The sequence below is a fragment of the Urocitellus parryii genome, chromosome 6, assembly GCF_045843805.1.
Source record: "Urocitellus parryii isolate mUroPar1 chromosome 6, mUroPar1.hap1, whole genome shotgun sequence".
Taxonomy (NCBI): domain Eukaryota; kingdom Metazoa; phylum Chordata; class Mammalia; order Rodentia; family Sciuridae; genus Urocitellus; species Urocitellus parryii.
In genome coordinates, this window is record NC_135536.1 from 13,805,368 (window position 1) to 13,822,933 (window position 17,566).

The following is a 17,566-nucleotide window of genomic DNA, read 5'->3' on the forward strand; positions in this document are numbered from 1 at the left end:
GGGAGGGAGCTTCTTGGTGAGATGAGATGCCACCACATGAATTCATGTTTGTTTACCTGAATTGGGAAATTAATTCTACATTTTTACAAAGTGAACAAAGTGGCAAGAGAGTAGAACTAACCAAAAGAGCAGTTTCCTCAATGTTTTACTGACTTCACAATTTTTCATTTTATATATAAAAGTTTAAATTATTAAAATGAAAAGCCTATAAGGATTTTTATATTCAGGACAAGTTTGAGGAAATTATATTTAACAACAACACCCCTGTCTCTGCACAAATTATGCATGTGTACTCTGGAAAAAAATATTTGCAGTTGTAAATATTACATTTCCCATTTTATTTTTTCATATTTTTATTGGTGCATTATAATTACACATAATGGTGGGATTAGTTGTTACATATTTGTACAGAAACTCCTCTGAATCTTGTTCCAGACTTTGCTAGATCTGCAAAGGGCCTGGGTTCTCCAACTGGAGTAAGGGTGCACAGTCTCCTACACTGCTGTGGTAACTTCTCCAGTCTTCCTTTTCTTATTAGAATTTCCTAGTTATACATTCATCAGTTCCTGATTCCCCCCTTTTCCCTCCTCTTTTCTGTCCCCCTCTCCCCGGTTCCGCTTCCTCAACTTCACTAGACTTCCTTTCACTTGTCTATTTATTTATATTTGATTGGTTCTTTTTACTTATACATAAAGGTGAAATTCCCTGTAGTATATTTGTATATGCCCATAACATGATATTTTTAAATAATTTATTATGTATTGCCTCCCCTTTCCCATCCCTCCATGCTACCTCTTGATATCCTGCTTCTACATTACTGATACTCCCTTCATCTTTATTATATCCTATCCTTCCCTCCCCCTTTCCTTTATTTTACTCTAGCTTCCACATATGATTGAAGAAAACATGGAAATATAAGCTAAAGGCATTAAGAACATTTTCAATGAGAATAGTTCAGAAAACTTCTCCCATATTAGAAATGAGACAGACCAGAGACTTGTAGGACCCCAAATAGACATATTCAAATAAGACACTCTCCAAGATATATCATAATCAAAATGCCTAACACAGAAAATAAGGTAAGAATACTAAAAACTACAAGAGAGAAACATCAGCTCACATTTAGAGGCAAACCAATAAGATGCACTTCTGATGTCTCAATCCAGACCCTAAAATAAAGGGTCTGGAATGAGATATTATAAGCTCTAAAAGAAAACAACTCCCACCCAAGGTTACTGTACCTAACAGAGATCAGTTTCAAATTCAAGGGGAAAATAGAAACTTTCCATGATAAGAATAAACTAAAAGAATTCATGAACACCCAAGTCGTCGGGACTACAAAGGATACTCAAAGATGAAACGCACACAGAGGAACAAAAAAAGAAATCCCAAAGCTCCCCGACAGAGGAAGATCAATAGAGGAGTAATCCACTGCATGAGACTCAAAACTGTATTAAATATAGCAAAAAAAATCAAAATGGCAGAAAACCACAAACACCTATACACACTAACACTGAATGTTAGTGGTCTCAACTCTCCTATTAAAAGACGTAGATTAGCAGAATGGATCAAAAAAGAACAAGACCCAACTATATGCTGTTTATAAGAGACTCATTTGATAGGCCAAGACAACAGGCTGAAGGTAAAAAGATGAAAAAATATTCTACATATACATGCCCTGAAAACAAGCAGGAATAGCTGTGCTCATATCTGACAAAGCAGATTTCAAGCAAAAATTAATCAGAAGAGACAAAGGAGGCCACTACATCCTGGTAAAGGGAACAATCCAACAAGAAGATATAATGATGGTAAACATTTATGCCCCAAATGTCAGCATATCCAATTACTTTTTTTTAAAATCCATAACATTAAATCCCAGATAGACCCAACATCATAATACTGGGTGATTTCAACATACCCTTATCACCAATAGACAGATCATCAAAACATAAAATCAATAAAGATATCTCCAATTTAAATAACACTATAAGTCAAATGAACCTAACAGATGTCTACAAAATATTTCACCCTAAGACAGCTAAATTTACCTTCTTAGCAGCAGCACATGGAACTTTTTCCAAAATAGACCATATTCTAGGTCACAGAGAAAAAACAAAAAATACAAAAAACAATAGCAAATACAAACAAATTGATACAATCTCATGCATCCTACAAGATCACAAGGGAATGAAACTAGAACTCAACAGCAAGGAAAACAATATAAACTACATGAACACATGGAGATAGAACAAGACTTCTTAAATGAAGAATGAATCAAAGAAGAAATGAAAGTAAAAATCAAGAAATTCTTAAAAACAAAAGAACAGAAATACAATATATCAAAGTCTCTTGGACAGTATGAAAGCAGTCCTAAGAGGAAAATTTGTAGCACTGAGTGCCTACATTAAAAACTAATCCCCCCATTTTAATTACGAAGAAAATGAGGCACAGAGAGAACACATAAGAATCCCAAATTGCACTGCTGACTAGTTATTGGAATTAGGCTTCTATCCCAGGCAAGTGGTTCCTTCCATGTCATGTAATCTGTGAAGAGGACAAGAGCTCCTTTCTATGTTGGCATTAGGAAAATAAGAGGGCAGGGTTATCATGGAAGAAGAAAGACGAGTGGGACAGTAGCCTGTCCTTTTAGCCACTCTATTTCCCATTCTCTTCCCTTCTCAAGTGGGTCCTCAAAATTCAGAAACTGGGGGTTAAAGCATAACATAAAAAAGGTCTTGGATGCACTATCTGGGGGGTGTGCCCCAAACAATCTGCACTACCTACCACCCACTTATTGTCTCCTAGCAACAAAATCAGCTCTAACATCTCCTTGGAGCCTGGTACCCATGTCTCTTCTCACCCCTAAAAGTTCTCAAAGCTAAAGAAAAATGTGTTGAAAGAAGAGCCAGAGATCAGAAAAGTAGGATGAATGTGCCTTTGGTGACTGCCAGGAGAATCCGTGACTCAGAGGTAGTGAGCAAGGCACATGCCACCAGTATACAGAGTCAGGAGTCATGCAGTCTCCTGATGTTGGGGATGTAGCTCAGTGGTAAAACACTTGCCTAGCATGTGTGAGGCCCTGGGTTCAATCCTTAGCACCATAAAATAAAACTCTGCTAAGAGTCTCTGGCATGAGACTGGGAGCAGCAGCCTTCAAGGGAGGAGAGGCACTTCACAGGCCATTTCCTAAATAAAACCCCAAAATTGAAATTCTGAAATCTGCATCTCCTGACTCCTCACACACATAATAGAAAATAAGTAAGTGTCTGTGTTCCTCGCCACCATGAGCATTTACAAAGGGCACAGGAATCTTAAACTGAGTCTTAGTCATAGGAATTCCTTTTCCTCCTCAAAGAGGAAAATACATTTTCCCTTGCACATACATAGATATCTTTGTATCTAAACAGATCACACTGAAATATTACTCCAATTGATAAGTAAAACAGTATTGTTTTGATGTAAACTGGAAACAAATCTGTTATTTGAACTTTGTCATCATTGAAGCATAAAATAATTAAAGTGCAATATTTTCTTTTCTCCAATTCCAGCCTCCTGATATGGGATTTAACACTGCACTAGCACCACAGTTTCTCTCCTTCAGTGAAGTGATCTTTTTTGCCTATGTACCTCTGGATGAACCTCCGGAAACTATACACACCAAGAAATTCAATAATATGCATTATAAAAAACTTATACAATCCAGGTAGTTAGTGGTTTTGCCTCACATTTAATTAGATGGTTATTAGATTCTAAATTTTGAGGCTACTTTTTTGAGTAATTTTCTTTATCCAATAGAATAAGTTTTTCTTTGATACCCTACAAGGTCAAATACATTTATACACTCCAAGTTATCTTACATGATTCCCTGGTTTTAGAAACATAGTGCCATTTACATCAGCATATCAAGCTAATCTACAGAAATGTGTGTTCCTTGAGTATCAGAAATGCCATCTTTCATAAAGTATTGTGTGATAGTTTATACAGAATTCTCAGGAAGCTTTTGGCAAGAGCCAATGACTTTTTTTTTCTTGCTTTAAGTTTATTTGTTTTTAATGATGACAGAATTTTTATCTGCAAAATAAAAAATGTTAACAAACAATAAAATAAATCTGTTACTGTGTACCATATGATAAATGAAAGATCAACAATTGCCTCAAAACCATTTCAAGAATTTTCTCTCTGAGTCTGACAGCAGGACTATTAAACCTATTTTCCAGAAATATTCCATCATCAAACCTATTATTTTCCCAATTTTCCACTGACCTTCATGTCAGGTGTTCTTTTTTTCCCAACAGTATGCTTAATTACTTTAAATATAAATTAACTAGGTATTGTGATTAAAAGGTATAAATGTTCAACATGTGTTAAAAGCAAACAATAACTATATGCATTAAATATTAATACACCGATAGTTTAAAAGCAAAATGTGTGAAAAGTAAGCAGGAGAAATTTGAATTAGAGCTATAAATATTAAATAAATTTCAAGAAAAAGTATTTTCAGAGATAAAGGGGAACATTTCATACACATAATAGGGTAACTTCTGCAAGAAATTATAGTAATTCTAAATGTGTATGTACCTAATAAAAACTTTCAAATACATGAAATAAAAATTAATAAAACTAGGAAGACCAATCCACAATCATATTTGAAGATTTTTTAATATAATGTTTTAGTTGTTGATGGACCTTTATTTTATTTATTTTATTTTATATGCAGTGCTAAGAATCAAACCCAGTGCCTCACACATGCTAGGCAAGTGCTGTACCACTGAGCCACAACCCCAGCCCATCATATTTGGAAATTTTAAACTTCCTCACATTGCTGGAAGGATTAATGATATAGAAGGCTTAACAACATTATTAACCAGGTTGGTCTACTTGTTTTTTATAGAGAACTATACACAAAAGTGACAAGTAGAAAATTGGTAAGAATATACTATATTTGTCATTTAATAAGCTTTGAGGAATTCTAAAAATTTAAAATCATGTAGAGTGTGTTTCCTGCATGAATTATTACATTAGAAATCAATCTCCTTAAGATATATAAAACCCACACCCACATCTTAACTATTTCAAAATTAAACAGCACACTTATAAATATCTCATAGATCAAAGAAGAAAGCACTAGAAAAGTAAATAAAAAGTCCTTTGAATAAGTGATAATAAATGCTTAAAATATCAAAATCTCTGGAACGAACCAGTACTCAGAAAGAAGCTAGATTAACAATCAAATTATTTTCAAATTCAGTAGTAGAAAGGAAAAAATAAGAGTAGGAACAGAAATATAATAAATAGAAAAAGAAATAATGCAATTAAAAGCTGATAAAAATCTAACAGAAAAAGCAAGAACACAAAAATTAGTATCAATGGAATGGGAGCTATCAAAACAACCCTACAGATACTAAAAATATATTAAGATAATATTACAATCATATGCCAACATATGCAATAGCTTACACAACATGGTCTATTTTAGAGATGGATCTGGGTGTTGCTGAAAAGAAAGTGTATTTAGTATATGTCTGCTAAGTCTAAATTATCAATTGTATTTTTTTAATTCTATAGATTCTTTAGTTTTTGTTTGGAGTATCTATTCAATCATGAGAGAGGTATGTTAAAGTCACCCAGTATTATTTTGTTGTCATCTATTTGATTCTTGAAATTGAGAAAGGTTTGTTTGATATATGTAGATGCTTGGGCATTGTTTGGGCATGAATATTTATGATTGTAAAGTCTTGTTGACATATGGTTCCCTTAAGCAGTATGAAATGTCCTTCTTTGTGCCTTCTGATTAACTTTGGTTTGAAGGCCACTTTATCCGATATGAGGATAGAAACTCCTTTTTTTTTCAAGATGCATGTGAATGATATATTTTTCCCCATCCTTTTACCTGCAGTCTGTGGATGTCTTTGCCTATGAGGTGAGTCTTTTGGAGACAGCATATTGTTAGGTCTTATTTTTTAATCGAATCTAATCTTTTTTAATCTAGTCTGTGTCTTTTGATTTATGAGTTTAGGCCATTTACGTTCAATATTATTAATGAGAAATTATTTTTATTCCCTGTCATTCTGATTTATTTCTGGCTTTTTCTTTGAATCAGTTTTTCCTTTGATTGACTGTTATTCTAGTATAGTCCCTCCCTTTGCTGGTTTTCACTTTTCTTTTTCATTTCTTCTTCATGAAATAATTTATTGAGAATGTTTTGTAGTGCAGGCTTTCTAGTTGTGAATTCTTTTAACTTTTGTTTTCATGGAAGGTTTTTATTTCATCTGGTGTCAATGCTGAAGCTTAATTTTTCTGGGTATAGTATTCTTGGTTGGCATCCATTTTCTTTCAGAGCTTTGTGTATATTATTCCAGACTTCCTAGCTTTTAGGGTCTGAGTTGAGAAATCAACTGAAATCAGATTGGTTTCCCTCTAAATGTTACCTGTTTCTGATATCTCACCTTTTAGAGGGAGAAAAATAAGAACAACAACCAATGCAAACAATATACAGCATTAAACCAAATATTTTCTGCTATGACATCTACAATGCTAATTGTCACAATAAACAGAAACTATATGATCAGTTATTGCCCACAGTAAAAACAGTAAGTTTACAAAAGGCTTTACAATTTCAAATGGTAGACTGGGAAAGAACAGAAGTGATATAGGATATAATGATTATGAGGGAGGAGGAGAGAGGGATAGAAGTAAAAAGATAAAAGAAGAGTGAAAGGGGAAACAATAGAGATTGGCTGTTAGTGGAAGAAAAGAGAAACAACCAAGGGAAACAGATAAGTGAGAGAAAAATATGTATGTAAAGTAAAAATTTTTTAAAAATAAATAAAAGAATGCAAAACAAAACAGAAATATTAATCAAATATCCTAGTCCTCAAAATACTGATCCATGAAAAATAACTTGCTTCAGGGGCTGGGGTTATGGCTCAGCAGTAGAACGCCCACCTCGAAAGTGCGAGGCCCTGGGTTTGATATTCAGCACCACATAAAAATAAATAAATAAAGATATTGTGTCCAATTACAACTACAAAAAAAAAAAAAGAAAGAAAAAGAAAAAAAAATAACTTGCTTCAAAAATGCTAGAAATGGGAAAAAAAAACAAATATGAATATGTATAAATGTCCATGAACCATTAAGGTCACAAATAAACAGAGAAAAGAAAACAAAAACAAAAAAGATCTCAATGAAAAGTTAAAGAATTATGTCTGTTGGAGTTCAAAAAATTCTCAGCTTCAGTGTTACATGGGATCACTGGAGTGAGAGAGGTAATCCCATAGGCAGAATTCCTGCAGGCAGGGTTTAGGCTTGAGTGGACTCCTTTCTTTACTGAATTCCAACTTTTCTGGAGACTTTAAATCAGTGCACCTCCAGAACCCAGCAATTGACAGTCCACACTCAAAGACTGTACCCCAGAAATTTCCCCTGGGTTCCATGTGTGTGGTTGAGAAGCCAATTCTTAATCCACTACATCACTTGTGCACCCCATATCTCCTGGTCTCAGGTTCAATCTCCAAATTCAATCTCTCCCACCCCCACCCTTCTGAATTCCCAGGCAGGTGCATTTCTCCCAGCTGGTCTTCAAGCAGCTGGGTTGGAGAAGGACAGGGAGATCTAGGTGGGTTTTCACAAGAGCCAATGACTTTTAAAGTTACATTTAGGCCTAAAATATCTTTTAAAAACAGTTGAATTCTATAACCTCAAATCTACAAACAAACAAACAAAAAGAGGCTCAATGTTGTATTGCCAGAAATTCACTGTTATGGTCTGAATGTGTGCATCTCTACAAAATTTCTAGGTTGAATCCTGACCCCTGAGGTTATGCATTAGGAAGCCTTTGGGAAGTGATTAGATTGTGAGAGCCCTGCCCTTATAAATGGGATTAGTGTCCCTATTAAGGACACACAAGGCACCACATATGAACCAAAAAGGGACCCCTCACCTGACCCTGAATCTGCTACTGCCTTGATCGTGGCTTTCCCATCCTCCAGAACTGTGAGAAATATATTTCTGTGATCTATATGCTACCCAGTTTCTGATATTTTGATATAGTAGTCTGAATGGACTAAAACACTCATTCTGTCCTAAAGAGGTAGGCCCTGTTCTTCTACTAGGTTAAAATCTGCATGTTGTATATATCAGGCTGTCTTATAGTTGCTGACAATATGCACCCCGAAGCAGCTTGCGTACTTAGAGATGGAGGTGAAAATGGAAATCAAACATAATATAACAAATGCTGATAATATTTTTCCCATGAGGACTATAGAATTTTCTGTCTCACAGGCAAACATTAGTCATCTCTAGAATTATTTTTAATTTTAGAGGCCACATCCCGTACCTAAGAAGCACACAAGTATGTGATTGCCTAGCATGCACACTCCCACTGAGCTACATCCCCAGCCTTTTTAATTTTGTTTGGAGACAAGGTCTCACTGAATTGCCCAGGGTGGTCTCAAACTTGCAATCCTCCTGCCTCCCAACTATCAGGAATTACAGACATGTACCACAATGCCAGGATGACAACTAATGAGTTTGAACAAATGTTAATCAAATGTTTATTCGTTAGCCAAGGGTAGTATATATTATTTGTAAACTAAATAAAAGAAATTATGTTTGCTTAAGCCACGATGATGTCTAAATTACTTAATGAGCTTTTATTTTCTTTTTTAGTAAAAGTGGAAAAGCTCACATAAGAAAGATACTGCAACATAAGACTCCCAAAGGATTTTTGTCCTCGGTTATTGCAGAAACAATAAATGCTTTTGAATTAGAAGATGAAAATGAGAGCCCTTGTTTGTCTAGTTCTCTTCTCATTGATAAAACTTCAGATTTCACCTATAAACTTACTCTTACATTACAAAGTAAGTATAAAAAATATAATACATCTCTAATAGTTAGACAAAAAAAATGAAAAAAAAATCTTTCAAGAAGATTGTTCATGGTCGTAGAGCAATACAATTCAAATTTTAGTCCGACTGACAACCTAACAAAGTTTATGTACACTTAGGTTCCTAAAGTATTTATTTGTTCCTAATATGGTAAACCTACATAAAATTTCCTTAATATTTCATCAATAGTAGTACCCTGTTATTTATTCATATGAGGTTATTTTTCCTTAAACAGTGCTTAGAAGAAGTGAGAGAAAATAGGAATTATATGTCAATTAAAAATGGGGAAAAATTAAGAAAATAAGTTTATGTAATTTTTTCCTATATAATAAATAATTTTAATCATTCTTTAAAAGAATATTTCTATTTCCAAGGGTTATCTGATACAAACACAATAAAAGTTGGTATAGTTTATTATGAGGATTTGGATTTTACTCTAAACAAATGCAAAATCATTGGTGACTTCAATTAAGCTGTTTGTTGGGGTGGCATAGTCAAAAGTCTGATTGGAATGGGTTCAAGAAATTATAGAAAGGAACAGAACTGAAGCCAGTGTGTAAAGATGACTGTTTCAGGGAGCTGCCCTAAAAAGGGGAAGAGAGAAGTGATGTGACCTTTTATAGGTATATTAGAAATAATTTGGGGTTTGTTTTAAATGGGAAAAAGAGTGTGTGCATAATAGAGGTAATTATGAGGCTCTCTGAGAACTCTTTTTACTTTTTCAAAGTGAGGTGCATCTTGCTGATGTGTTTCTTGACCCAGGGTGGGGTTGGTATGAGGGAGTGGTGAGCCTTTCTCAGAAAGGCCCTTGGGCAGAAAGTGAAACTTCTCTTAAAATGGTGGCTGTCACTTAAGAAGGCCATCCAGATGCTAAGCAAGGACCTTACAGTAGGCTATGTTAGCTTGTCAAGAATTACTTTCAACAGCTTGCTGCTAGCAACTCAAAATGCACTAAAATTTGCAAATTAAGTTTACATTCTGGAAACTTAATTTCAAGTATTACATATGCAGATAATAGAGAAACAGTCACACAGCCAACTGAAAATACTGTAAAGGAAACATCACTTAATGATGTGAGAAATAGTCCAGTGGTCCATGTTCAAAATACAGCATTTAGCTTTAAATGTAAAATCACTTGGGTATAGGAAAGGAAGCTAGAGGGAGAGCAAAATGAAAAGTTGCAAGCAGTTAACACCAGAGTGTAAAGATTCAGGGTCCCTTGACAAACAGGCATGTGAGAAGGAAGGGACCTTCCCCCTCACCAACAGAGATAAACTGTGTTCATGGTAAAAGGCACTCAATCCAAGGGAGCTTTCTCAGCCACAAGAGGACAAAGGGAGGTGGGGACAACTAAAGATATATTTCTTTAAATCAACCAACAGTAGACAGTAAAACCTAGGCAGATTTGGGAAGACTGTGCACTCCACATTTCTCAGCCAATGAGGAACTGGAAGAGGGACCTCGCATTCTAGGGGATAAATTACGGGTTGTACCCAATCTGTGTGTCCCTGACTACCAGGCACCCAATCTTGCAAACCATCATTAAAGTCAAGCCTCACTCTTTGCCATACCTCATGTCGCTTAGTCCATTCTTTGGGCTTGGATAGGAGAGCGTGTTTCTCACAGCGACAACCCAAAGACCTAGAAGAAGCCTGCCCACAACACACCCCAGTTGAAATGATTCCCCAAGACCACATTGTAAGCACATGGCCCACAAATGAAGGAGACAGGAGAGGGGAAGCAGACCTCAGATCAGCAAGCTTTCCTTTAATCTGCAGTGAAGTCTATTGATTAGACACAGGAGGGCTCTGCCCTTGCAACCTGATCCCTGTCTTTGATGTACCTACCCCCTTAAATAAGCCACCAGAGACATTTTGTCTTTTGTCTAATTCCAGAATCCTTGTGGACTAGATCTTTCAGGGGCTTCGCATTCTGTAAATATATTTCTGAGTATTTGTGCTTTGTTACTTACTAATTATCTGAGATTGTAAATTTTAGAGCGGCTTGGATTATTCTGGACAGAAAGAAAGACCCCTTAATGAGACGCCAGCCATCGTACTCCCCCCATCCCGTGTGTGCATCCCTGTTAATATATTTCTGGCTTTATATTGTTAAATGAAAAGGGTATATTCTGAATGTAATATTGTTTCATTTTGTAGTTACAAATCCTGTAAGGAATGGCATTTTATTCACTTTTTTATTTAATAGACTTTAATTTTCAGAGAAATTTTTAAGTTTACAGAAAAAAAATTGAGTAGGCAGTACAGGATTTGAAAAAAAATTAATTTTCATGAAGTATATTATTACCCTTCTCTCCAACTCAGTTTTTCCCATATTTAACCTCTAGTAATTGTGTAGTATATTTGCTACAATTCATAAGCCAGTATATTACATTGCATAATGAGAATCAGTGAAGCCATACTTTACCCGTCACTAAAGTCCTCAGTTGACATCACAGTTTACTCTTTTGTGTAGTATATAGTATGGGTTTTGACAAATGCCTGTATCCTGTATCCACTATGACAGCATCAACAGAAGAATTTCACTGTCCTAAAATCCTCTGTGCTTCATCTATTCATCACTCCTCCCCTTCACCTATTCCTTCCTTCCCTCTAAATCCTTGGAAACTCTTTATATTTTTGCCCTCTCTATAGTTTTGTCTTTTCCATAATGTTGTTTACTTGGAATCATATTGTAGATAGCCATTCCAGATTCAGCTTGTTTCATGGGTAATGTTCGACGGTATGGTTTGCCCATACCGTCAGTTTGCCCATTCCACTTTAGAAAGGCACATCTTGCTTCTAGTTTAAGGCAGTTCTGATTAAGTCTAGTGAAGACTTTTGTGTGGACATTGACCAAGTCATCTGGAGAAATGACCAGCAGTGTGAATGCTGGCTCTTATGGCTTATCTTTGTAGGAACATTCCAAACTGTCTTCCAAAATGACTCTTCTTTTTTCCATTCATGCCAAGAATGAATGAGAGATCTTATTGCTTCTCATTTTCACCAGTATTTGGTGGTATCTGTGTTTGGGTTTTAGTTGCTTTGCTAGGTTTATGGTAGCACCTCAATGTTGTTTTACTTTGTAAGTCCCTAAAGGCATAGCATACCAAGTATCTCGTCATGTGCCTATCAGTGTATCTCAGATGAGATGTTGTTCCAGATATTTTTCCCATTTTTAAATTGGTTGTTTGTTTTCTTAAGAGTTTTAAGACTTCTTTGTATAATTAGATACCAGTCTATTATTAAATATGTGTCCCAGTCTGTGCCTTGTCTTTGCATTCAATTCCTAGAATCTTTAATAAAAGAGACAATTCAAATAAAGTTCAATTTATCAATTTCCTCATTCATAGACAGTGCTTTTGGTTTTTTATCTAAAACCTTATTGCCAAACCCAGATTCATCTAGACTTTCTCCTATATTATCTTTGAGTACTAGGGACTGGGCTTGTGGCTCAGTGATAAAGTACTTGCTTCACATGTGTGAGGCACTGGGTTCAATTCTCAGCACTGCATTTAAATAAATGAATAAAATAAAGGTCTATCAACAACTAAAAATTTTTTTTAAAAACTAACTTCTAAATTTTGCATTTTACATTTAGATTTATGATTCATTTTGAATTAATTTTGTGAAAGTTCTGTGTCTAGTTCATTATTTGCATATGGATGTCCAAATGTTCCAGCAACATTTGTTGAGAAAACAGACTTTCTCTTATGAGTTTCCTTTGCTCCTTTGTGAGCAATCAGTTGACTATATTTGTAAGAGTTTATTTCTAAATTTCTTGGTTTTGTTTTATTAATCTGTCTATTTTCCCCAAATATCACACTATGGGGATTACTGCAGCTTTATAGTAAGCATTTTTTTGGCAGGGAGGGGGCACAAGGGATTGAACTCAGGAACACTTGACCACTGAGCCACATCCCCAGCCCTATTTTGTATTTTGTTTAGAGACAGGGTCCCACTGAGTTGCTTAGGGCCTTGCTAAATTGCTGAGGCTGGCTTTGAACTTGTGACCTTCTTGCCTCAGCCTCCTGAGTCCCTGGGGTTACAGGTGTGCTCCACCACCACACCTGGCTATAGTAAGTCTTAAGGTCAGTATGTCATTCCTGTACATTTATTCTTCAGTATTGTGTTTAGTATTCTCCATCTTTTGAATTTCCAAATAACCTTTAGGATCAAATTTTTTTGGATATCAATGAAATAACTTATTAGGATTTTCAACTGGGCTAGGCGGCACACACCTGTAATTCTAGCAGCTTGAGAGGCTGAGGCAGGAGGATCACCAGTTCATAGCCAGCCTCAGCAATGGCCAGATGCTAAGCAACTCAGTGAGACCCTGTCTCTAAATAAAATACAAAATAGGCCTGGGGATGTGGTTCAGTGGCCGAGTGCCCCTGAGTTCAATCCCCAGTACCTACTCCCCACAAAAAGGATTTTCGTTTGGATGGAATTTATAGTTGAAATGACATTTTAACAATATTGGGACTTCTTACTCCATGAAGATGCCATGTCTTACATTTACTTACATCTTCTTTGTTTTTTTCCTTTATTTTTAAAATTTTTAATTAGTTATACATGACAATAAAATGCACTATGATACATCAGACATAAATGGAGTATAATTTCTCATTTTTCTGGTTGTACATAAAGTAGAATCCCACCAGTCATATATAGTCATATATGTAATAGGGTAATAATGTCTGATGCATACTACTATCCTTCCTACTCCCATACCCCCTCCCCTCCTTTCATGCCCCTCTACCTAATATAAAGTAACTCTATTCTTCCTTAGCTCCTTCCCCTGCCCTTATTGTGAATTATCATCCACATATCAGAAAAAAACATTTGGACTTTGATTTTGGGGGGATTGGCTTACTTCATTTAACATGATATTCTCCAGCTCCATCCATTTACCAGCAAATGAGATAATATCGTTCTTTTTTAAGGCTAATATTCCATTGTGTACATATACCATGGTTTCTTTATCCATCTGTGGAAGGGCACTTAGGTTGGTTCCATAGTTTAGCTATTCTGAGTTGCTATAAATATCGATGTGGCTACATCACTGCCATATGCTGATTTTTAAGTTCCTTGGATATAAACCAAGGAGTGGGGTAGCTGGGTCAAATGGTGGTTTCATTCCAAGCTTCTGAGGACTCTCCATACTGCTTTCCATAGTGGCTGCACCAACTTGCAGTCCCACCAGCAATGTGTGAGCATACCTTTTTCCCCACATTCTTGCCAACATTTGCTATTGCTTATATTCTTGATAATTGTCATTTTGACTGGTATGAAATGAAATCTTACTTTTGATTTGCATTACTCAAATTGCTATAGATGTTGGACATTTTTTATATATTTGTTGATTGTATTCCTTCTTCTGTGAAGTGTCTGTTCAGTTGCTTAGCCCTTTTATTCATTGAGTTATTTGTTGTTGTTGTTGTTGTTGTTGTTGTTTTGGTGTTGAGTTTTTTTTTTTTTTTTAGTTCTTTATATATCCTGAAGATTAATCCTTTATCTAAGGTACATGTGTTAAATCTTGTCTCCCATTCTGTAGGCTCTCTCTTCATGTTATTGATTATTTCCTTTGCTGAGAAGAAAGCTTTTTAGTTTGAGTCCATCACATTTAACAATTTTTTTTGAATATTTATTTTTTAGTTGGACACAGTATCTTTATTTTATTTATTTATTTATTTTCATGTGGTGCTGAGGATCAAACCCAGGACCTCACACGTACTAAGCGAGTGCTCTACCTTACCGCTGAGCCACAGCCCAAGCCCCCATTTATTGATTCTTGCTTTTACTTCTTGCACTTTAGGAGTCTTATTAAGGAAGTCTGATCCTAGGCTGACATGGTAAATGACATTCTTCATAGAACTAGAAAAGGCAATCATGAAATTCATTTGGAAAAATAAGAGACCCAGAATAGTCAAGGCAATCCTTAGCAAAATGACTGAAGCAGGAGGCATCACAATACCAGACCCTAAACTATACTACAGAGCCATACTAACAAAAATGGCATGATATTGGCACCAAACAGACATGAAGACCAATGGTACAAAACAGAAGACACAGAGACAAACCCACATAAATAGAGCTATCTCATACAGACAAAGATGCCAAAAACATTCACTGGAGAAAAGATAGACTATCCAACAAAGGGTGCTGGGAAAATTAGAAATACACATGTAACAAAATGAAATTAAATCTCTATCTCTCACCCTGTACAAAAATCAACTCAAAGTGGATCAAAGACTTAGGGCACTAGAACAGAGACTCTGCGCCTAACAGAAGAAAAAGTAGGCCCAAATCTCCTTTGCTTTTTGCACTAGAAATTTGTAGTTTTTATCATTTAGATTTTTATCAGCTTGATACATTTTTTCTTTTGTTTTTTTTTGATGCTACATAAGTAAAGATACATTTTTAATTTTAAATCCAATTGTTCCTTGCAGGTATATAGGGAAAAAATTAACTTGTATATTAAGCTCATACTCCTCAAAGTTGCTACAATCTCATAAATTCTAGGAGATTTTTATTGGTTCTTTGGGATTTTCTGCATAGACAATCATGTAATCTGTAAATAAAGTATATTTTATTGCTGGGGATATAATTCAGTGGTAGAGTACCTACTTATGTTTTAGCACTGAGACAGAAGAATTGCTGGAGCCCTGGATTTCAAGCCTGAGCAACAGAGCAAGAAACTATCATAAAGAAAGAGAGAGAAGAATAAGAAATCAACTTTATTTAGTTCTACATATTATTTTTTCCTGCTGTGAGTTTATAGAATTGTTTCATAAGTGTGGGCTTGTGAGTAGCAAATTCATGATAAACTTTCTATGTAATACATTTGAATTATAACCTAAAATGTTGTCAGCCATTAAGATCATAGTTTAAAGCTCAAATGGTGCATTTGTTAATTATATCCACCAGTGTGATCTTGGTGAACATTGCCTGTTTTCTGGCATACCAAATCATTTCTGTTTTATCTCCAGCTGCTGGTTCCTCATTTAAAACTTCAGATATAGAAAAGACTGTTGTGATTCCTGGTTACAGCAGCTTCCTGATCACGGAAATTTTGGATCCATCGAATGCTCTGGCTCTTGCTACCATGCCTCAAAGTGTCCCCCTTAATATGACATTCATAAGAGAATCTTGGTTCTTATACAACTTTGGGTCTGTGAATGGACGAAAATGGTCTGTATTTTCAAAACCATGTAATTATTGGTTTCAACAATCTGACGATTCACTATCCCTCAACGTTGTGAAGTATATCGATCTGGGAAACTCTCAGGTTTTCAAAGTTAAGATCATACCTAATTCAAATCGTAAGTTGTTGCTGTTGTTGAAGGGGGGGATCAAAAGGAGTTGTTGTTTTTCCTTGAATACTTTATTTTTTCCATTAAAATACTCCTTGATGTTTACTTTAACTTTGGTCCTCCCACCCCACCAACCCTAGTACTGGGAATGGAACCCAGGGGCCCTCTACCACCAAGCTATTTAGAGATAGGGCTCACTAAATTACTGAGGATAGCCTCAAACTTGGAATCATTCTGCTTCAGCCTCCTGAGTTGCTGAGATTACAGATGTGTACTACCATACTGAGCTCTGCGATTAATGTTATGAATAGAATGCCAGTCATGAGGGAAACCAAAGTTGCAAACACCATGGTGCAGGCCTATAATCCCAGCTACTTGGGAGACTGAGGCAGAAGGATCACAAGTTTGAGGCCATCCTGGGAAACCCTGTTTCAAAATAAAATTTTAAAAGGGCTAGTGATGTTGGGCGGGGATTGTGGCTCAGTGATAGAACACTTGCCTAACATGCATGAGGCACTGGTTTCCATCCCCAGCACCATATTTAAATAAATAAACAAAATAAAGATATTGTGTCCATTTACAATTAAAAAATATATTTTTTAAAAGGAGGGGGGACGGTTAGTGATGTAGCTCAGTGGTAGAGCACCCCTAAGTTCAATCCCCAGTACTACTTAAATAAATAAATAAAGCTTCTAATTACCAAGCACTTTTGCAGAAGATTCTGTATTAAATGATTGTTTAGACATTACTTCATTTAATTTCTATAATGGCCCTAAAAACTAGATAATAATCCTCATGTTAAAAATGAAAATTAGAGGGGCTGGGGATGTGGCTCAAGCGGTAGCGCGCGGTAGCGCGCTTGCCTGGCATGCGTGCGGCCCAGGTTTGATCCTCAGCACCACATACAAATAAAGATGTTGTGTCTGCCGAAAACTGGAAAATAAATTTTTAAAAAAATTCTCTAAAAAAAATGAAAATTATATTAAATGACCATTCCAAGTTTACACAGGATTTTAGTTTAGATTTTTATAGAAATCAAAGTTGCAAACTTTGGTGCAAGCCTATAATCCCAGCTACCTGGGAGACTGAGATAGGAGAATCACAAGTTTGAGGCCAGCCTGAAATGAAAACCTTTTAATTACTTTGGTTTTGTTATATTCATTTTAGGTATTTAATTTAAACCAAAAATAGCTTTTACAGAGAATACTGTACTTATTCTCATATAATTATGTTAAACCAAAACTCTTGAGACTGAAATGTCTTTGAAATAAAAGGGTTTATTAAGCATTATACACACACTAGCCAGAGAAGGACCAAGTCCTGAGACAAGTTCCTACAAATATGAGCATCAGGGCTGGATATGAGT

The 17,566-nt window shown here is 35.6% G+C and overlaps 1 protein-coding gene across 1 annotated transcript in view; it reads left to right on the forward strand.

Annotated features, from left to right (window-relative positions):
• Catsperb (catsper channel auxiliary subunit beta) overlaps nt 1–17,566 on the forward strand; it is a 119,480-nt gene that overhangs the window by 83,852 nt on the left and 18,062 nt on the right. The window contains exons 16-18 of the mRNA XM_077800107.1: nt 3,549–3,703; nt 8,668–8,858; nt 15,877–16,209. Coding sequence (XP_077656233.1) covers nt 3,549–3,703; nt 8,668–8,858; nt 15,877–16,209 — 679 coding nt within the window. The remainder of the gene's footprint in view (nt 1–3,548; nt 3,704–8,667; nt 8,859–15,876; nt 16,210–17,566) is intronic.